General features: G+C 40.6%; 1 protein-coding gene across 2 annotated transcripts in view; it reads right to left on the reverse strand.

Moving 5' to 3' along the window:
- The window catches only part of LOC124554734 (OTU domain-containing protein 5), a 93,696-nt gene extending 79,019 nt beyond the window's left edge, over positions 1-14,677 (reverse strand). For both annotated transcript variants that reach the window (XM_047128384.1, XM_047128383.1), the window contains exon 1: positions 14,416-14,677. In XM_047128384.1, the coding sequence (XP_046984340.1) occupies positions 14,416-14,538 (123 nt within the window). In that variant the 5' untranslated portion in view covers positions 14,539-14,677. The remainder of the gene's footprint in view (positions 1-14,415) is intronic.
- Between the last annotated feature and the right edge of the window lie 8,872 nt (positions 14,678-23,549).

Below are 23,549 nucleotides of genomic sequence, written 5' to 3' on the forward strand. Positions count from 1 at the left end.
TGTGATACTCCTTTTTGTAAATGACCCCAATGCCAATGATTTCAGTTCATTTAAATTAATACCAGCGACCATTTTTACTCAGTGGACAGGCCAAAAAGGCTCAGACATGCAATTTTTCTCGGGACGAATCTTATGGTCAAGCCTTACCAACTGCTGCATCCACCCACACTTCCAGTTTACTTCAGTCGGACAAACGCACGTAGCTCTAACCTCAGTAACACTTAATGACGTTACAAATTTCATTCGTTCGGTTGTCTTGATTGCTGCTAGCACTAATCCGATTTTCGTTTTTATGTTTTTAGACAAAGTCACATGAGAATTTCACAATGCTCTGGTCGAAACCACTAGCGGCATTCTGAAATGCTCATGTGATTGTGTCGAATAATATACAAATAAAGTAAGCCAATTGCTTTACCTCCAAAATGTGTCACTAATCCAAATGTTGCACCTTAATTTCTGTTCATGTATTTCCGCCAAAGACCATTGGCCATTTGTTACGCCCAACTTTCTTCACCTCTGGCAATGTTTGCCAATGTGAAAAATCCCGAACTACACCATCGTCGGAGTCGACGGTAAACTACTGTTGTTGGTTTGATGCAGCTTTATCCTGTGCAAGCCTCGACGTCTCTGCATAAAACTGCAACCTACGTCCATTTGAGCCTGCTTACTGTATTCACGCTTTTGTCTACTACTATTTTTACCCCACACATTTATTTCCATTCCTCTTAGTCAAGTTATGCCGTATTCCTTTTTTCCAAATTCGATTCTGTACCACATTTGTTATTCGATCTAGCCATTTAATCTTCAGCATTCTTTCTGAATTGCCTGTCGTTCATGTTTCTCTTACGTAGAAACCACCACCTCCGTCAAATACCTTCAGAAAAGACTCCCTAACCCATCAATTTATATTTGACGCTAACAAGTTCCTTTGTTCAGACACGAATTTCTTGCTATTGCCAGCCTGCATTTTATATCTTACCTACTTCAGCCAACATCTGTAATTTTGCTACCCAAATAACGAAACTCATTGACTCCTGTTAGTGTCTCATTTTCTAATCTAACTCCCTCAGCATCACTACAGTCGATTACCCTTGTTTTACTTTTTGTGTTGATCTTGTCATCTCTTTTCAAGACAATGTATGTTTCGATCAACTGCTTTGTCACGTCCGCGGTCGTCTCACAGAATTACTATGTCATCGGCCAGTCACAGAGGTTTTATTTCTTCTCCCTGAACGTTCATTCCCTTTCCAAATTTCTCCTCGGTTTCCTTCACAGCGTGCTCTATATACAGATTGAATAACATGGGGTATAGGCTACAACCCTGTCTCACTCCCTTCTCAACTATGGCTTCCGTCTCGTGTGTTTCGACTCTTGTAGCTGCAGTATGGTTTCTGCGCAAGCCTCAAATAAACCTTCGGTCACTGTACTTTATTGCTGCTGCTTCAAAAATTTCAGAAAGTGCAGTCCACATTGTCAAAAGCTTTCTCAAGATACGTCGTAGGGTCAGCATTACCTCGCGTGTTCCTACATTTGTCTGAAACCCAAACTGAAAGTCCCAAGGACAGCTTCTACCAGTTTTCCAAATCTCCTGTATATGATTCGTGTCAATATTTTACAACCATATCTTATTAACTAATAGATCGTAATATTCACACCTTTCAACACCCGTCTTCTTTTGATTAGTAATTATTATGTTGTTTCTTAAGTCTGATAGTATTTCTCGCCTGTTCTATATATCTTGCACAACAGGTGGAATAGTTTCGTCGTGGCTGGCTCTCCAACGGATTTCCTTCTCAAGGAATGTCGTCTAATCCACGAGCCTTGTTTCGGCTTAGGTATTTCAGCGCGCTGTCTAATTCTATTTGCAAACCAACCTTCGAATAGCTGACAGTCTTTTTTTGTCTTATTCAACGTCCCGTTTGTACTGTAGTCATTTCTTCCAATACCCGATTTATCTGGCAAAAACATCAACCATTCTCTCTCCCTTCTTATAGTAGTATCTTACTTCCTACACTAACGTCTCTTCGTTTACCATTTTTTAAGACACGAAATTTCACTGTCGTGAAAATAACAGTTAAAACACACTCCCTTAAAATCAACATGAAAAATTTAAAAAACTATTGTCTGAATGCAGTCACTCATTCTCATACTGTCCAAAGTACCGAGAATATGGCCGCTGTGCGATACGGCGTCATGCTTCACGTAAAGATACCGAAAGTGAGTCAGCACTAATCAGCAGAACGCAGGAACTGTTAACGAAATCTGTCTATGCTCTGGCACGTTCAGACACGCAGATTTAGCATATTTACGAGTCTGGTCGTCTGCTCGCCAGAGGTAACAAGTCACTGACGACCAGTTACGGATTCGTGTGTGTGCGTGTGTGTGCGTGTGTGTGCGTGTGTGTGCGTGTGTGTGCGTGTGTGTGCGTGTGTGTGCGTGTGTGTGCGTGCGTGCGCGAGAGGGAGAGGAGAGTTAACTGACTCGAACCTACGAGAAATATGCGCTACATGAGAAAACGATGGCCTAAAACTGCACGTAAGACAATTTACCTTTAGAACTAGCTCTGAAGTACTGGGGTGTGAGAGTAGATGAGCCAAAGGAGCAGCCGTTAATTAGAAGGATGAATAGGGTTTACCTTCAAACTGACGAGCTCCATTATAAGCGAAACACAAACTCGGACTGGAAAGAGCTGGAAAAGAAAAATTATCCGTGTCCTCTGCCACGGAACGGAGACAGCATCCGACGGGACTTGTGTACGGTAACCACCCAAGAAAGTACATTTAGTTGCCTTGACATGACTTCGAAGCCGGTCCTGCTGATTACGAGTCTAGGTCGCTAACCACTGATGACAAACACTAATAACAAACCCGTTACTCCTCAGATCGCAAACCTTTTCCTAAGTTACACAAAATACACACGCAAAGGCGTCGCTATGCCGAACGCTAACAAATCGGTTAAAAGGCGCAGTCAATCTCCGACCGGAGACAAACGACTTCGTGTGACATGTTACTAGTCAGAGCGACTTTGAAAGCGTTAATAACGTTACAGACTCTGAATATGTCTTAACATTTGCGCAGACGAAACACAAGAAATCATAGCTATTCTAAAATGAATGATTCTTAAATTTCAGCATCGGCAATATCTTGTGAAGGTGCAAAGAACGCAAAGGCAAAGTTGGTGGGTATGATGCCCCGTTTTATCTGTCACTTAGCACTTTCATCTATGGTAATATTCGTCGAGTTGTGCCGTGGTTCGGAGCGCACGTTAAACTGTAGTTTCCCCTTAAAACTGTGACAGTCACATCATAGGTTGAGCAATAGGACCATGCCTAGTACAGCAATGTCGTGTTCTTCATGAGCACTTTATTTAGTCGCAAATTGCTTTGTATGAAAGATGTTACTTGACTAACATCTATATGTACGTGACTACACTGCAGTTTACAATTAGTGTCTGGCAGAGGATTCGTTGAACCATCTTCACACTATTTCTCTGCCGTTCCACTCTCGAACAGCGCGCGGAAATGCACTTACGTCTTTCCGTACGATCTCTAATTCCTCTTAATTTATTACAATGGTCATTTCTCCCTATGTAGGTAGGCGCCAACAAAATATTTTCGCATTCGGAGGAGAAGGTTGGTTATTGAAATTTCGTGAGAAAATGCTGCCGCAACGAAAAACACCTTTGTTTTAACGATTGACACCCCAATTCGACCATATCCGTAGCACTCTCCCCCATTTTCCTATAATACAAAACGAACTGCCTTTCTTTGGACTTTTTCGATGGTCGCCATCAATCTTGTCTGATGCGAACCCAACACCGCGATGCATTACTCCAGAAGAATACGCACACACGTAGTGTTGGCAGTTTCTTTAGTAGACCTGTTCACCTTCAGATAGACCGCAATTTGTTGTTTCCTTTCCCTACAACATTATCTATGTGATCGTTCCAATTTAAGTAATTCAAAATTGTACTCCCAAAGTACTTAGCTGAGTTCACAGCATTTAGATTTTTGTTATTTATCGTGTAACCGAAATTTAGCTGATTCCTTTTAGTACTCGTGCGGATGACTTCACAATTTTCATTATTTACAATCAATTGTCACTTTTCGTACCTTACAGATATCTTGTCTAAATCATTTTGCAGTTGGTTTTGAATCAAAAATGGTTCAAATGGCTCTGAGCACTATGGGACTTGACATCTGAGGTCATCAGTCCCCTAGAACTTAGAACTACTTAAACCGAACTAAGGACGTCACACACATCCATGCCCGAGGCATGATTCGAACCTGAGACCGCAGCGGTCGCGCAGTTCCAGATTGAAGCGCCTAGAACCGCTCGGCCACTCGGGCCGGCCGGTTTTGAACCATCTGATGACTTTACGAGACGGTAAATGACAGCATTATCCACAAACAATTTAAGAAGACTGATCAGTTAGTTTCTTAAAACGCTTAGGCAGAGCAGAAACAGCAGAGCGTCTATAACACTTACTTTGGGAACGCCAGGTATCACTTCATTTTTACTCGACTAGTTTCGCCCAGTTACTACGAACTGTGACCTTTCCGACTGGAAATCACGAGTCCAGTCGCACAACTGAAACTATATTCCACAGACACGCAATTTGATTAGAAGTCATTTATGAGAAACGGTGTCAAAAAGCCTTCCGGAAATCTAAAAGTTTGGAATCAATTTGAGATCCCCAGTCGATAGCACTCGTTACTTCGTGATAATAAAGAGCCAGTTGTGTTGCACAAGAACGACTTTTGCTGAATCTGTTCTGACGATTTTTCAATAGATCGTTTGATTCGAGGTAATTTACAATGTTCTGACACAGTATACGTTTCAAAATACTACTACAAATAGACGTCAGTTATTTGGGTCTGTAATTCAGCGGATTACTCTTATTTCCTTTGAGTGTTGGTGTGACCTGTGCAATTTTCGATACTTTCGACGAGCGACGGATTGTATATAATTGCTAAGTATGGAGCTTTGTATCGGCATAGGCCTACGCTAAAAGGAAACTGTCTGGACTGGAGGTCTTGCCTTTATTAAGAGATTTAAGCCGCATCGCTAAACTGTGGATATCTACTTCTAACAAGGGAACCTCCCCATCACACCCCCCTCAGATTTAGTTATAAGTTGGCACAGTGGATAGGCCTTGAAAAACTGAACACAGATCAATTGAGAAAACAGGAAGAAGTTGTGTGGAACTGTGAAAAAATAAGCAAAATATACAAACTGAGTAGTTCAAGGGAAGATATGCAACATTAAGGACAATAAGGAGGCAGGAGCGCCGTGGTCTCGTGGTAACGTGAGCAGCTGCGGAACGAAAGGTCCTAGGTTCAAATCTTCCATTGAGTGAAAAAGTTTAGTTTTTTATTTTCAGTTTATGTGACAAACTCTTATGTTTTCATCACTTTTTTGGGAGTGATTATCACATCCACAAGAAAACCTAAATCGGGCAAGGTAGAAGAATCTTTTTACCCATTTGCCAAGTGTACAAGTTAGGTGGGTCGACAACATATTCCTGTCATGTGACGCACATGCCGTCACCAGTGTCGTATAGAATATATCAGATGTGTTCTCCTGTGGAGGAATCGGTTGACCTATGACCTTGCGACAAATGTTTTCTGTTCCCGTTGGAGAGGCACCTCCTTTCGTCTACTAATAGCACGGTTTTGCGATGCGGTCGCAAAACACAGACACTAAACTTATTACAGTGAACAGAGATGTCAATGAACGAACGTACAGATAATAACTATGCAAAAATAAAGAAAGTAAAATTTTCAGTCAAGGGAAGACTTGAGCCAAGGACCTCTCGTTCTGCAGCTGCGCACGCTACCACGGGACCACGGCGCTCCTAATCTCATATAGTCCATTATGTTGCTTATTTGGCCCATGGACTACTCAGTTCGTATATTTTGCTTATTTTTTCACAGTTCCACACAACTTCTTCCTGTTTTCTCTATTGATCTGTGTTCAGTTTATCAAGGCCTATCCACTGTGCCAACTTATAACTAAATCTGAAGGGGGTGCGATGGGGAGGTTCCCTTGTAAGTTATTCATGTTGGCAGTTGTCCCAGATTCGAATTCTGGAATATTTACTGCGTCGTCTTTTGTGAAGGAATTTCGGAAACCCGTTTCGTAACACTGCTTTAGTGGCACAGTCATCAGTAACATTGCCGTTGTTATGGCGCAGTGAAGGTATTGATTGTTCCTTGCCGCTTGTGTACTTCCCATATGGCCAGAATACATACATATTTTTAATGTAAAATAAAGAGAAATTTGTTTCTCTCTTCGTCGTTATGATCACCTATAGAACACGCACACGTATCACCAATCAAGTGTTTTTTATTCGCAGGTTTTTAATTGCGTCTGCTTGATTTAACGCTTAGTTTTTAAGAAAACTTTTAAGCATTTTTTAATTGTAGTGTAAGAAAGATATTCGAATTTCCTGCAAAAATAAAACATGAGACTTAGGGAGGCTCTTTATTTTTCAAGTTTTGTTGGTAGGTAGGTTAGTTGTGGTACGCCTAGTTTGGTTGGTTGATTTTGGGGGCGAGAGTGGTGAGGGGGGGGGGGGGGGGGAGGTGACCAAACATCGAGGTCATTGGCCCCATCGGATAAGAGAAGGAAGTCAGCCGTGACCTTTAAAGGAACCATCCCGGCATTTGCCTGAAGCGATTTAGGTAAATCACGGAAAACCTAAATCAAGACGGCTGGACGCGGGCTTAAACCGTCGTCCTGCCGAATGCTAACCACTGCGCCCCCCCGCTCGGTCCTAGCTTGCTGTGCGTGATTTCGGCTCAGTAGGAAAAGGGGAAGGGGAGCCTCTCTATTTGAAAGATCACAGAATGGAACAGAATCACAAAATATTGTTCACAATTAGCTTTTAAACGAAACACTTTTTAACTTTCAACTTCATTATTAACACCGTACTGCCGGGTTAATTTTGATAACACTTGTAAACCTATTATTTATTAAGTGTGCGAGCCAAATATCAGGAGAAAAATCAGATTTTAGTTTATAAATGCTTATTTTTCAATAAAGCATATTTTTTCCTCTAGAATCTCATCGGAATACTCAGATACAGCCAGAAGTATATATATAACTTCTTACTTTAAAAAAAAAAAAACTGTTTTGTTACAGTATTACAGGACCCTGACGCGTGCCTCAGACGGATAATTTAAAACTTTTGCTCAGTAACTAGGTGTGGAACGTTGACATCTTCATTTTCACGCCGCTGTGAAGAATCTGTATTAAAGGAACTCGCCACTCAAAATATGTTTAAAGATACTCTTATTTTATTAGTGATGAACTTTTGCATCCCATTAGTCGTAATTTTTGCGATTTGATCGATTCCTATTTGATTCCTTTTGTCTGTTGGTTCTGCCTCATGGGTCAGTGTAGTCACTGATTCAGAAGATTAAGGCAACAGGAACCATAAACGATTTTTCCGTTTATATAAAGTTTTGAAAGAGTTCTGAAATCTAAATACGGTGCTATGCCTATCGAAGCAGCACAAGTTCATGCTTCGACTAACATACTGATACGGAAACCTGCAATCTCTTCTTGTAGTAGTAATTCAGTTTCATCACAAAACGTAACTTTTTCAATAGATATAATATGGCTTTCGCCATCCACCTTGTATGATAGATCCCTTTGGAGCACGGAAAGGTACTCCAGGAGATGGTTCTTCGAGACGAGAGTTCGCAGTTGATTAAAAAACTATCATCTCATGTATCTTATGCCTGCAAGTTAAACACAGGAGTTCTTTTTCCAAAAAGTTTTCAATCAAAACACACGCACCACCGAAAGTGGTCATATTTTAAGGTGTTTCGACAGAAACTAATGATTTAATTCAAAAGTCATTCTGTGCGAGTTTCATGTACATTATCCTGCTCTTTTCCGTACTAAGTAAAATGATCGAAACATGCATAAAATTATCAGCATTGAACTAGAAGTGAACTTTAATTTTCTTTTGTTTTTAAATACATTTGTGTGTAAAATTTGGATTTTAAGTACACTAATACATATTTAATGAATTGTTGAAATTCATATTCGTTTCACTCCCGTCTGTTAATGGTTGCCTGTGCTGGCTCAGACGTTCCTTCCCAAATACCTGACGGCTGATTCCGTGCACGAACCTCGGGGTTCCATTCACCTGATAACTGAACAAAAGTTGGTTATGTTTCTCATTGTAAATATCTTCAAAGCACTGATGTGTTCTATGACTTCAAGGTTGTGAAAAAAGAATCTTTTCTCTTTTCACTTAACGAAGTTCCGACGATTTCACGGTATTTTCACGTATTTGCCCCCTTTAGTGATACAAAGCTGCTAATTATAGTACATAGTTTCTCGGCTAAAGTATCAAAAGTTACGATTTTTCCAAACAAATCTGCACTTCCCACACATGTGGTATTGCACTTGGATGCATACTTCATTTACACACACGCATATCGTAAAATAGTATTATGTTGGTTTCACAGATCATAGATTACTTGCAGTTATTTCATGCTAGTAATGCTCATGTACGTTTATATCATTTTCTTTAAACGAAGCGAAAACGAGGACATCATACTTGCTACGATTATGTCCTCCTCTCGAAAGTGAATGACAAGTGGGGTGGTGCGCGCTGGGTCGTAAACAGTTCCATCTTCCGTAGAGCATGCGGTCACTGGCCCCGACAAGTATGATGCTTTCTAAGGACGCATTTAGCTAAGGAAATAGAAGTAAACACTCTGCGCAAGGCAGTCAACGAATGTATCGTGCAGAAATAATTCTTGCGCGTACTTGGTATGTTTTGGAAATTTATCTAAAATCCACATAGAATGCACAATTAAACAGAAAAGGTACGGCGAAGGGGTGACGATGAAGGATTCCCAAAAAGGAAGGATTACCAGTGAACTGTTTCCCACATATGAATGAGTTTGCTCATCTCTAGGTGCACGGAATGGCAGAGGATACTTCGTGCCAATATCAGTCACCCTGTCCTATTCTGCCCGCGTACAGAGTTTGGGGTAAATGAGTCTTATTCGATGATCCTTACACAAGATGTATATGACACAGGTAGTGGAACTGCTGTACCGCCTACGTGTACACAAATCAAATTTGTGGCAACAACGGCTTCATGCAAACATCCCCCTTTAAGTTCTGTCAACATCACAGTATGGGATATAGTGCCATGTAACGAAGCCAACGTGTGATGTCAAGTCTGCTTCAAACATTTCACTTTGAATGTCAGAGTTGTACCCTGCGCCATCAGGAACAATCACTCGTAGGACAACAACTAACAAAATCCACCGAAATTTTAACTATGGCACCTTTTATCTGCAAAGTTTCTGGTTATCAATTTTGAGTTGCTGTACTAGACGAGGGGGTTACTGAAAAAGATACGTCTGATCTGTCACTCATCAACGTCATTTGCGTGTAAAATTTTAGTTTTGTGTATAATCACATTCGAAATCTAAGGATTTCACAAGCACAGAAACAATGCCGTGGAACAGACACAACAACCAAGAGCAAATGCTTCAAACAAGATATGTCCACACTTTCAATACTTCCGGAATATTTTCTGGGACTGAAGCTGGTGTATTTACGTTTTTTTTCTTATTAGTACTAGACCCGCGAAGCGAGTCTGATGTCACTTCCTGTAACATCCCGTGCTGTGCTCTTCTATGTGGCTATACTTTTACTGGCAATTACTAGCTTTACTTCAACTCCAATGTTTTTAATATTAACTTCTCAGTGAAGTATTTTACGTGGCGAGTACAGTATATCTCTTAAATTTGTTCGTCAACTAGGAAACCGAGGATTTTCTGATGAAGACACCCATAGTATGTGTCGAAACCTCGTATAAGTAAAATTTTGTTCCTTCCGGTTGGCTGTTTTATACCTATCCTATTCTTGTACGGTTGCTGTCTCATAGTCATATTTAAAATTGCGATTAAAACAGGCGCAATGAAACAGTTCATGGTAAAGACCTGAACAATGTGAACACTGTGGCTTTAGATACTGGACTATGTAGGGTGGACACATTAAAAATGATGGAACTGGCTGAATATTAGGGTGTAACATCCTGCTGACGACCATGTTAGTAGAGAACAGTCGAAGCTCGAATTAAGCAAGGATATGACAGAAAGTGACCACGACGTTTTCGAATGAACCAGCGCGACATTCGAATTTAGAACACTGAAAGCGTGTCTCGATGGCCCGTCGAATGTTTGAACCTCAGTCCTCCCAAATGCAAGTACAGGGGACGAACCGCTCTATCACCTCGCTGGATGGGAAAAAAGCCATACTTTTTGAAGTACTATGATGTTCTAAACGACTACCGTAATAATCTCGTGGATATTTTGATACAATTCCGCAGTTTGAAACTAAGCTCCGGAAACTTTTCCGAAAGTCATTATCTTCAGTGTCACCTTCATGGAAGTGAAACATGAACGATATACATTACACACAAGAAGAGGGTAGCTGCTTTTGAAAAGCGGTGCTGCAGAACAATGCTTTAGGTTAGATGGGTAGATAGAGTATCTAATAAAGAGGTACTGAAGAGAATTGTGAAGAAAAGAGTTTTATAGTACAACTTGGCTAAATGATGAGTGGGCTTGATAGCACAGAGACAGCCAGAGATACTGTGGAAAAGTTTAATAACGTATTGGAGCGAATGTGTCAAAAGGTATAGCAAAACGGTCTGTAATTTGTAGTGGCACTTTCGAATGTGCTGTGAAACGACATTTCCAATAAACACACGTCACCATCATCAGCTCAGTACTCATTTTTCTCGACCTGAAAAAGCTGTGTTGACAACAGAGCACATGTGACAACAGGGCACATCTTAACACGACGATTCCCACTCTGAATGACACATGGTATCACCTAACCCCTAATCAGCATGCCGGTTTCCTCTTGAAACGCACTGTACAAGCCTCTGTTAATTGAATAGCCAGTACACCCGGCAGTGTGTGAGAATTCGGCAGTATTTGGAAAGCGCACTGTGATGTACGAAGAAGAGTTTAAACTTGGCAAACATCCATTAAAACTCTTTATTATTTTGGTTATACTACCAACGATAAGCTTTCTGGCATAAACAATTCAGTAATGATACCGCCAAACAACGTTTCGTCACGGCAATGTTTTACAAGCGCTCTGCCGTTGCTTTTAACCTGAGAATAGCTTTGCCAGCCAGTTCTGCATCATACACTATACCGAATCTTTCCAAATAACTTCGGAAGAAAGCGTGCAAATGATCACTAGAACATAAAAAGGCTAACACACAGATTGAAGCACGGACGTACCATTTTTTTTCCGTATACACGAAATACCTTATTGCCAGATATTCAGCCAAGAAATAAATCCATAGAGGAACAGAGTTTAACCCCAGTACTTCTGATATGTAGTCTAAAAATCACATAGCCAAGTTAATACTAGTGGGTCTACTTTGCCTTCTTTCAGACAGAACAAGCTAATTACTATACATGTTTTGTTCCAGCGAAATAAGAAACGAGGTTTTCTGTCGTTAACTGGTAAAGCTTTCCTCAACGCGAAGTTTGGTTAGAAAGATATGATGCCTTACAAGACACTCCCTATTGCTGGTTTGACCTTGACTTCCTACTTCCGAAATGACTTACCAGCGAATTATAAAGGGGCACAAAGTTTAACGTGCACTCCGAACAATGGTACAGCTTATTTTTCATATTTGTAATTACCTGATGTGATAAAAAACAAATGATTGGCCTTTAAAAAATTTAAGGAACGACTGGGAATCGAACCCCGGACCTTAACATTAGTAATCCTGCACTTATACACTACGCCACGATGCTACATCCATGTTCAGATACGCCAATGAAACCTACATTTCAGTTGTCGTACAAATTTCATGTTAGATAGTACCAGTGCGCTACTAGTGAACAATTCTCGATTTATATCCTGGTTCAAGTCGTCTCACATTGTATTTACGTGATGTCTTCCATTCTGTATCAATTGTTTCTTAATTTGAGGTTTTATTTGAGTGACAGTTTTCATCAACTTTCGTTAACAAGGCAGTTCAAGTTATCGCATTATTAAATTATTCATCTATACGACCATAATAAGTCGCAGTTGCATAAATGCTTTCAATACTACTGTAGTATACTACTTCCTATGGAACTACTTAATGCATTTTTTCACAACAGTCGTGTTTCGTGATTTCTCAGTTTCATTGACAGACCGCGTGTTAACACTTCTTAATTTCCACGTAGCCTTGGATTCCATCCACGCAAATCAAAAATATTCTTACTTGTACTCACATCGTTATATCTCTCACAAAGAAGTTTCTCTTCAAGAACGAAGTGTGTTTACTAACCCTACTTGCTAATTTATTTGGTTTTCTCTAATGCGATCACTACTGTTCTTAATCACAGGCCAACTAATAAAATCTGTAACACCTGCATCCATTTATTGTTTTCAGTAAGAACAATGATTTTCATCTCTAAGCTTTTAACATTGTTTGTCCTCTTCGAATGTACTCATGTTCTAGTTTCTTTCACTATAATCACTTTCAGGAACGATGAACAGCAACAGTTATCTAACACTTCCTGTGTTACTAAGATTTTTCTTTGTCTGAACAGACGTGATGCACACGCTAGCTTGCGTAGCAAATGCCACTGACGAAATCGTCGCCTGTTATCACCAACGCAACAGTTTCGCCATTTCGACGAGTTTGTAGTCGCAGCCGGATTTCTTCGGATAGTCAGCAAAGCTACTAATTTAAGTTTTTGTTTCAGGGCGCAAAAACAACTAGGGTCATACGCGCCCATTAATTCAACGTCTCCCATATTTGTTTACACTTGAAGAAACTACCGATGCATCAATCACCTAAGGGGTCAAATAAATAAATAAACAGCCCCCCCTCAAGTTACTTTTATTTATTCAATATCTATGGACATAAAAAATACTCAAGACGTACGCAAGTAATACAACGTAACACCTCCATATAACCAAAACACAAAGATGGCTGGAACAAATAATCAGCTGTTTCACTGTAAAACTACGGATGGCAGGCACGTTATTTAAGACACAATCATTGAATTTCAGAAAAAAAGGTGACAATTAACTCGGCAAAGAAAGAAACGCAAAGAAACAAGAAAACTAAATACTGGTAAAAAGTTATCAAATTACGGCACTCATTATCTAAGGATAACAGATGATGACTGGAATAAATAAACAAAATTTTCAAAATTCAGCCACACACAGAATTTGTGTTGTTTACAGTAAAAAGGTTAAGTACCGCAATAAAAGCCAAAAGCAAACTCTGCAGAGAACAACAGATATAAATATTACATGCTAATAACATATACACAACTTTGATACAATCTGCTTTTCAAAAACTCTACAAAAAGCATAAATTAGATGTGCAGGCTGAAAAGAACTACGCAATACAAGACAGAAGAAACTTTTCTCGGGACCATATACCATGAATTTCGAAAGTTACTGGGACACAAACTATAAAAGTTTAATGAACTGCAGGCAAATTATATTAACTGTTAATAAGCTCAGCCCCGTTACTGCAACTGAAGCTAATATCACCTTAGATAGCAGAACAGCAAAACATTAAGATGAATTTAGAATTCATCTATCTCTGACTGCTCCACACGTTAATTTTGAACAAAATCTTATTACAATGGCCATATCTTTATTATTACGAAAACGAACTAGGAGAGAACGGGGGGGGGGGGGGGGGAGGGGAGGGGATTAACTTTGTTTTGACGAACAATAAATCTAGGGAGGTAGCAAACAAAAAGTAATGTCACTCATAAACCAAATACTAGTATTTGGAATTGTTTAATGGCTAACAACAAGAGATACTGAAGCAATTACAATGTAAACTGATGGAAAACAAAAATCAAACTAACCGTGGTTATTACACGACACAAAATAACTAAGATTATGGAGGAAAAAAGAGGCACAGTATTTTCAGGTCACGATTTTCAGTGTATTGTTTGTACCTACAGCTAACTGTTGGTGCAACAGCATCCAAGCGCTTGTGCAGCAAAATGTGCTTTATATTAAAATCTTTGCCTTGACACTTACGCTAACTGTGTCAACCAATACGCACAACAGCGAAGTTATCAGGATACACAAGTATTATTACCAATCTCGTCAGTCAAGCAATAAACATACCTTACTTTTCAAAAACTTGTTGAGGAAACAAAGTTTGAAAAACAAGCTCCTGCCTCATAAGTGCGTCGGAATATATGACGTATTTCTGGGGCAGTCTGTCCAAGTTTTGTCTATACGCAATACGATCCACTAACACATCATCGGAAAAGGGGAAAAAACAAGTCTCTCACGTAACTTCATGCGAGGCTATAGAATCTCATTTCTTGATGTTCTCTACGTGTGAACCATTATTTAAAATAAAGCATTTGCATCTCACCTGAGAATGGCTCTGTATCGACGCCAGTGAAAGAGAATGAGTTCCTCCATGATGGTTCCCCGAGTCATTTTGATCTTCCGATTTTCCTGGTCCACTGGACTTCTTCTTGGATAAAATAGTCATATTTACAGAGACGGAATCTTCTCTGGATACTAAATCAAGAATCCGTCATGTACCACACGTAGCACCAGTTCAATAACCACAACAGCCCTCACTCGGTCACGCACACCAACACACACTACGCCAAACACATTAATAACTCTACCTCCCCTCCACCAGAGAGCAGCACTGTTGAGTCACTCCACGTCACATGGTTTCCTTCTCTGAAACACATTGACCAGAGAATATCCTAGTGGCCACGCCCGTCTGTCGTCTAAAAATGTCCCAACAAAATTTTATTTGGCTTCGGAAAAGATATCTACAGTAAAAGACACTCTGTCTTAGTTCCCTTTCGCCTGCGGGAAAGGTATAAGAACTAAAATCTGTTGCGTCACAGTTCTTTTTCACCTGCGGGAAAGATATAAACAGTAAAAGATCTTACGTCACCTTTTGCTTTCGTTTACGGAAAAGATATACACATTAAAATATGCCAATTGTTGTAGCAGTAGATAACAGAGTTCAAAGCGCCACGGTGCTATGCTCTAGTTTTCTATTTCACATATTTCAATTTTAACACATTTTCTTACGCCGTGCTTTCGTCATATTTGTAAAGTTTAGATTCCACAGTGTAGCCACCGATTTCAGTAGCTTTCGCTTTTCCCTTTCGCCTGCGGGAAAGATATAAGCACTAAAAGCTGTTGCGTGACAGTTCTTTTTCACCTGCGAGAAAGATATAAACAGTAAAAGATCTTACGTCACCTTTTGCTTTCGTTTACGGAAAAGATATACACATTAAAATATGCCAATTGTTGTAGCAGTAGAATACAGAGTTCAAAGCGCCACGGTGCTATGCTCTAGTTTTCTATTTCACATATTTCAATTTTAACACATTTTCTTACGCCGTGCTTTCGTCATATTTGTAAAGTTTAGATTCCACAGTGTAGCCACCGATTTCAGTAGCTTTCGCTTTTCCCTTTCGCCTGCGGGAAAGATATAAGCACTAAAAGCTGTTGCGTGACAGTTCTTTTTCACCTGCGAGAAAGATATAAACAGTAAAAGATCTTACGTCACCTTTTGCTTTCGTTTACGGAAAAGATATACACATTAAAATATGCCAATTGTTGTAACAGTAGAATACAGAGTTCAAAGCGCCACGGTGCTATGCTCTAGTTTTCTATTTCACATATTTCAATTTTAACACATTTTCTTACGCCGTGCTTTCGTCATATTTGTAAAGTTTAGATTCCACAGTGTAGCCACCGATTTCAGTAGCTTTCGCTTTTCCCTTTCGCCTGCGGGAAAGATATAAGCACTAAAAGCTGTTGCGTGACAGTTCTTTTTCACCTGCGAGAAAGATATAAACAGTAAAAGATCTTACGTCACCTTTTGCTTTCGTTTACGGAAAAGATATACACATTAAAATATGCCAATTGTTGTAGCAGTAGAATACAGAGTTCAAAGCGCCACGGTGCTATGCTCTAGTTTTCTATTTCACATATTTCAATTTTAACACATTTTCTTACGCCGTGCTTTCGTCATATTTGTAAAGTTTAGATTCCACAGTGTAGCCACCGATTTCAGTAGCTTTCGCTTTTCCCTTTCGCCTGCGGGAAAGATATAAGCACTAAAAGCTGTTGCGTGACAGTTCTTTTTCACCTGCGAGAAAGATATAAACAGTAAAAGATCTTACGTCACCTTTTGCTTTCGTTTACGGAAAAGATATACACATTAAAATATGCCAATTGTTGTAGCAGTAGAATACAGAGTTCAAAGCGCCACGGTGCTATGCTCTAGTTTTCTATTTCACATATTTCAATTTTAACACATTTTCTTACGCCGTGCTTTCGTCATATTTGTAAAGTTTAGATTCCACAGTGTAGCCACCGATTTCAGTAGCTTTCGCTTTTCCCTTTCGCCTGCGGGAAAGATATAAGCACTAAAAGCTGTTGCGTGACAGTTCTTTTTCAACTGCGAGAAAGATATAAACAGTAAAAGATCTTACGTCACCTTTTGCTTTCGTTTACGGAAAAGATATACACATTAAAATATGCCAATTGTTGTAGCAGTAGAATACAGAGTTCAAAGCGCCACGGTGCTATGCTCTAGTTTTCTATTTCACATATTTCAATTTTAACACATTTTCTTACGCCGTGCTTTCGTCATATTTGTAAAGTTTAGATTCCACAGTGTAGCCACCGATTTCAGTAGCTTTCGCTTTTCCCTTTCGCCTGCGGGAAAGATATAAGCACTAAAAGCTGTTGCGTGACAGTTCTTTTTCACCTGCGAGAAAGATATAAACAGTAAAAGATCTTACGTCACCTTTTGCTTTCGTTTACGGAAAAGATGTACACATTAAAATACGCCAATTGTTGTAGCAGTAGAATACAGAGTTCAAAGCGCCACGGTGCTATGCTCTAGTTTTCTATTTCACATATTTCAATTTTAACACATTTTCTTACGCCGTGCTTTCGTCATATTTGTAAAGTTTAGATTCCACAGTGTAGCCACCGATTTCAGTAGCTTCCGCTTTTTTCATTCCCATGAGAAAATCGATTAAAAGTCTTTCACATTTTCTAATAGCTAGCACTCGAAACTTTACATATTAAATTCCGTTTCATCTTAAATGAAGGTAAGCATCAAAAGGCCAAACGTGGCAATCAAATGCCTCTACAGACCACCTGCTACAAGAGTTGTACTCGCAGAAAGCTTCAGAAAAACTCGAGAGAATTTCGTGAGTTACGTTTTCTGACCATGCGGTTAAAATCTGGAGAGACTTCAGTTTTCGAACTATACATTGGCAGTGTCGTGCGATTGAAAGTGGTTCTAGAGACAAGGCTTCTGTTATAATTTTTGTCAACGTTTTTCCCCGACAAGTACTCGGGGCTCTTAGAGAATCGACTCATGAGGGCGTCTTACACTTCCCAGTAAATAACGTACCCGGACTTTTTAAATCAATTAACGTAGAAAATGATGTTACCGGATCAATGACTACAACTGCTACCAGGAATGTGGAGAAAGCTAACTTTTACTTAGCAAATTGCACAGTATCTGAGTAGCCAAAATCAAATATTCAACTCTGCGGACGAAGATGTGGAACACATATGGATATTATTGAAAAGATTATACAATACGCCTTATATGCTGAGCATTGTTCTGAGTGGTATGGAGTCCCAAAGTGATTCAATAGCCTTGTTAGAAAGTTGTCACGAAAGCAAAGACAGCGTGTTCATAGATTTAAGTGAAGTCAAAATCTTGTTGACAAACGAAATCTAACGAAGCCAAAATGAACGGAAGAAGAAAAATACAGGAAGCGATCAATGAATCGGAAAGTAAAATTTTGCCTACCTAAATGATCAGAAGTCTTAAGAAGTTAGGGTTTAACGTAAAGTCAGTAAGCTTTAGCGGTCAATTATTCAGTCGCTCAGTGACCATACAGGAACCAGAACGAATAATGTCAGAGAGAAGGTCGGAATATTGAATTCAATCTTCGGTAATTGTTTTACTGAGGAAGATCGTAATACGATTCTTGCGTTCAATTGTGGCACGAATGGCGAAATAACAGCTATAGAGGTAGGCGATCACGGAATAGAAAATCGACTAACATTGCTCAACAGAAGAAAGGCATCTGGATCGGATAAGATACTTGTAAGATTCTACCCAGATTATGCAAAAGAACTTTCCCTGCTCGAGACAGCAGTCTATCGTAGGCCGCTGAAGCAACGCCGAGTACCACGCCGTTAGAAAAAAAGTTCATATCTTCCCCATTTTCAAGGAGTGTCACTAGACGAATACACGTAATTATAGGCCTATATCGCTGATGTCAATGTGTTGCAGAATTGTGGAACGTATTTAATGCTCATGCATTACGACTTTTTTGAAAAATGAAAATCTTCTCCATAAAAATCAATACGGATTCCGAAAACAGAGATCTTACCGAACACAGCTCTCCCTGTCCGTCGATGAGATTCAGAGCGTCGCAGGCAACGACGCCCAAGCCGATGACGTGTTCCTAGAATTCTGGAAGGCATTCAATACAATCCAGGTATGTCGTTTAGTGAACAATATACAAGTCTGTCTAATATTCGGATTAGATATGTTACTGGTTTCTTGACTTTCTAGATTATAGAACTCAATACGTCGTTGTTAACACGAGAAATCAACAGATATAAAAACTGTTTCTGCAACCCCAAAGGAGTTTTAATATCTTCCTCTTTACAATATATAGGGTTAATCCGTGATGATATTACAGATTTTCAGGTACGGTGGAGAATGGTAAATGTATCAATTTGAGGTAAGGGGCCCTGGTCCAGAAACGACTAAGTGAAAAGTTGCGAGCTAAAATCGTTCTTATACTTGTGACAGTGGAATACATGTACCGGCACTACTGTTGCTAAGATAGTACGGTAGGCAACTGCCAAAAGTGGTAGTACGGACTAAATAAGGAAAACCTGTCTAGCAAAAATCGGCTCTAAGATGCATACCTTAAGAGCTATGAGCACTTGTTCATCTTTGCCATTGTGAAACACATCTCTTCTACTGAACAAGTGCCCATAGCTCTCAACGTAAGCATTTTAGAGCCCATATTTACTGGACATTTTTTTCTTATTTTTATTCGTAGTGCCACCCAGGAAAGTTGCCTACCATGCAGTCTCAGCAACAAAAGTGCCGCTACACAAACATTCCGCTGTCAGAGGAATTAGAACAATTAAATTTTCTCTCATAACTTTCGACTCGGTCTTTCCCGGGTGAGGGTTCTGTGCCTCATATTGATTCATTTGCCCTTGTTCATCATCACTGAAAGTTTTTAACGTCACCACAGAATTATGGTCACCACTGCTCCAGAATCTAGATCATTTAGTTTAGATTTCTGGACCTGAGTTATCGGGTGAGGATTTGTAGGACTCCCCTTGATAGGTCTGGGGTGCACTACACAAAGGAAGCAGCTACTCGTGTAGCAAGGTACCTGTGAGTGGAGAAAGAGGCTTTTTAGGCTAGGCGGTAGTTCGAGGTACTCTCAAGAACACTCGCCAGTCGATAGGCATACAGGGAAATCAGACCGCGTTCAGAGTAAAGACAGTTCAACTGTCAAAACTTTATCACTAAACTGTCGAAGTATTCGTAACAAAGTTCAAGAATTTACTGCCCTCCAGGAAAGTTCTCAACCTCAAATTATTCTTGGGACTGAGAGCTGGCTAAAACCAGAAGTAAAATGCTCCAAGATATTGAGGGACTCTTGGAATGTTTACCGGAAAGACAAAAATGGTTCAAATGGCTCTGAGACTATGGGACTTAACTTCTGAGGTCATCAGTCCCCTAGAACTTAGAACTACTTAAACCTAACTAACCTAAGGACATCACACACATCCATGCCCGAGGCAGGATTCGAACCTGCGACCGTAGCGCCTTGAACCGCTCGGCCACAGCGGCTGGCCCGGACAGACAGATTAGACGCCTAGGAGGAGGACTGTTCATTGCAGTCGACAAAAATATTGCCCCTATGAGGTTGAAATTGAGTGACAGTGAAGTTATATGGTCGCGCATAACAAGTCTAAGCGAAACCAAATTAATTGTTGGAATTTTTACCGACCACCCGATCCCGCTGTGACAGTTCTAGAGTCGTTCAAAGAAAGTCTATGGTCAGTTGTTCATAAATACCCAAATCATACAACACTAGTTGGTGGTGACTTTAACCTGCCGAGTATAGACTGGTACGTGTATGGATTCGTTGCAGAGGATACAGACAGACAGTCTTGTGAAGTACTTTTGAACACGTTTTCCGAAAACAGTCTTGAGCAGCTAGTTTCGCAGCCAACACGCAATGGAAGTGTCTTGGGTCTTGTAGCTACAAGCAGGCCGGACCTTATCGACGGCGTCAGTGTGCAGACGGGGATTAGTGATCATGATGTCATCATAACGACTATGGTTGCGAAAGTTGATAAATCAGTCAAGAGGGCTAGGAGAGTCTTTCTGCTAGAAAGAGCAGATAAGCTGTTGTTAGTTCCAGAATGATGGCCATAGAGAAATTATGGGCAAAGTTTAACCAGATTGTAAATCGTGTTCTGAAAAAGTATGTTCCTAGTAAGTGGATTAAGGAGGGATAAGACCAAACGTGGTTTAATAACGAAATTCGGAAAATTCTGAGGAAGCAAAGGCTGTTGCACTCTTGGTTGGAAAGAGGACGCGCAAATGACGACAGGGAAAGATTAGTAGAGATTCGTGCGTCTGAGAAAAGATATATGGGCGAAGTATACAACGGCTACCACCATCATATCTTGACTAAAGATCTGGCAGAGAACCCGAAAAAATTCTGGTCCTGTGTAAAATCTTTAAGTGGGTCTAAGGCTTCCATTCAGTCCCTCGTTGACCAGTCTGGTTTGGCAATAGAAGACAGCGAAAGGAAGACCGAATTTTTAAATTTCACATTTAAGAAATCGTTCACGCAGAAGAATCGTACAAATGTATCGTCGTTTGACCATCGCACAGAGTTCCATATGGATTATATAGTAATAACCATCCCTGGCATAGAGAGACAACTGAAAGAGTTGAAAACAAATAAGTCGCCAGGTCCGGATGGAATCTCAGTTGGGTCCCTCAAAGACTACTCTACGTCACTTAGTTTGCAATTATCGCGGATCTCTCGACCAGCGCAAAGTGCCAAGCGACTGGAAAAAAGTGCAGGTGACTCCTGTGTATGTTGTTGTTGTTGTTGTGGTCTTCAGTTCTGAGACTGGTTTGATACAGCTCTCCATGCTACTCTATCCTGTGCAAGCTTCTTCATCTCCCAGTACCTACTGCAACCTACATCCTTCTGAATCTGCTTAGTGTATTCATCTCTTGGTCTCCCTCTACGATTTTTACCCTCCACGCTGCCCTCCAATACTAAATTGGTGATCCCTTGATGCCTCAGAACATGTCCTACCAATCGATCCCTTCTTCTGGTCAAGTTGTGCTACAAACTTCTCTTCTCCCCAATCCTATTCAATACTTCCTCATTAGTTATGTGACCTACCCATCTAATCTTCAGCATTCTTCTGTAGCACCACATTTCGAAAGCTTCTATTCTCTTCTTGTCCAAACTATTTATCGTCCATGTTTCACTTCCATACATGGCTACACTCCATACAAATACTTTCAGAAATGACTTCCTGATACTTAAATCTATACTCGATGTTAACAAATTTCTCTTCTTCAGAAACGCTTTCCTTCCCATTGCCAGTCTACATTTTATATCCTTTCTACTTCGACCATCATCGGTTACTTTGCTCCTCAAATAGCAAAACTCCTTTACTACTTTAAGTGTCTCATTTCCTAATCTAATTCCCTCAGCATCACCCGACTTAATTTGACTACATTCCATTATCCTCGTTTTGCTTTTGTTGATGTTAATCTTATATCCTCCTTTCAAGACACTGTCCATTCCGTTCAGCTGCTCTTCCAAGTCCTTTGCTGTCTCTGACAGAATTACAATGTCATCGGCGAACCTCAAAGTTTTTATTTCTTCTCCATGGATTTTAATACCTAATCAGAATTTTTCTTTTGTTTCCTTTACTGTTTGTTCAAGATACAGATTGAATAACATCGGGGATAGGCTACAACCCTGTCTCACTCATTTCCCAACCACTGCTTTCCTTTCATGCCCCTCGACTGTTATAACTGCCATCTGGATTCTGTGCAAATTGTAAATAGCCTTTCGCTTCCTGTATTTTACCCCTGCTACCTTCAGAATTTGAAAGAGAGTATTCCAGTCAACATTGTCAAAAGCTTTCTCTAAGTCTACAAATGCTAGAAACGTAGGTTTGCCCTTCCTTAATCTAGCTTCTAAGATAAGTCGTAGGGTCAGTATTGCCTCACGTGTTCCGTGTTTTAAGAAGGGTAAAAGAACAGACCCGCAAATTACGGACCAATAGCCGGCCGGAGTGGCCTGCGGCTCTAGGCGCTACAGTCTGGAACCGCGAGACCGCTACGGTCGCAGGTTCGAATCCTGCCTCGGGCATCGATGTGTGTGATGGCCTTAGGTAAGTTAGGTTTCAGTAGTTCTAAGTTCTAGGGGACTGATGACCTCAGAAGTTAAGTCCCATAGTGCTCAGAGCCATTTTTACAGACCAATATGCTGCAGAATTCTACAGCATATTCTAAGTTCGAATACAATAAATTTCTTAGAGACCGAAAAGATCATGTCCTCGAATCGCTCGAGCGAAACCCGTCTTGCTTTTTTTGCGAACTATGGATGAAGGGCAACAGGCAGATTTAATCTTTCTACATTTCTGAAAAACATTCGGCGCAGCACTCCACCGCAGACTGTTAACGCAGGTAAGTGCATACGGAATAGGCTTCCAGATATGCGACTAGCTCTATGACTTCTTAATAGAACCCAGTATGCTGCCCTCGACGGCGCGCGTTCATTGGAGACACGGGTAACATCAGGAGTGCCCCAGGGAAGTGTGACTGGAGGGTTGCTATTTTCTATATGCGTAAATGATCTGGCAGACAGGGTGATTGTTCTAGAATGAAATTTTCACTCTACAGCGGAGTGTGCGCTGATATGAAACTTCCTGGCAGATTAAAACTGTGTGCCGGACCGAGACTCGAGCTCGGGACCTTTGCCTTTCGCGGGCAAGTGCCCTACCACTGAGCTACCCAAGCACGACTCACGCCCTGTCCTCACAGCTTTACTTCTGCCAGTACCTCGTCTCCTACCTTCCAAACTTTACAGAAGCTCTCCTGGGAACCTTGGAGAACTAGCACTCCTGAAAGAGTCCGCACCCGGTAGCTGAGTGGTCAGCGCGACAGACTGTCAATCCTAAGGGCCCGGGTTCGATTCCCGGCTGCGTAGGAGATTTTTCTCCGCTCAGAGACTGGGTGTTGTGTTGTCCTAGTCATCATCATTTCATACCCATCGACGCGCAAGTCGCCGAAGTGGCGTCAAATCGAAAGACTTTTACCAGGCGAGCGGTCTACCCGACGGGAGGCCCTCGTCACACGCCATTATTATTATTATTACTCCTGAAAGAAAGGATATTGCGGAGACATGGCTT

This window comes from Schistocerca americana, chromosome X (genome assembly GCF_021461395.2).
Source record: "Schistocerca americana isolate TAMUIC-IGC-003095 chromosome X, iqSchAmer2.1, whole genome shotgun sequence".
NCBI classification, from domain to species: Eukaryota; Metazoa; Arthropoda; class Insecta; order Orthoptera; family Acrididae; genus Schistocerca; species Schistocerca americana.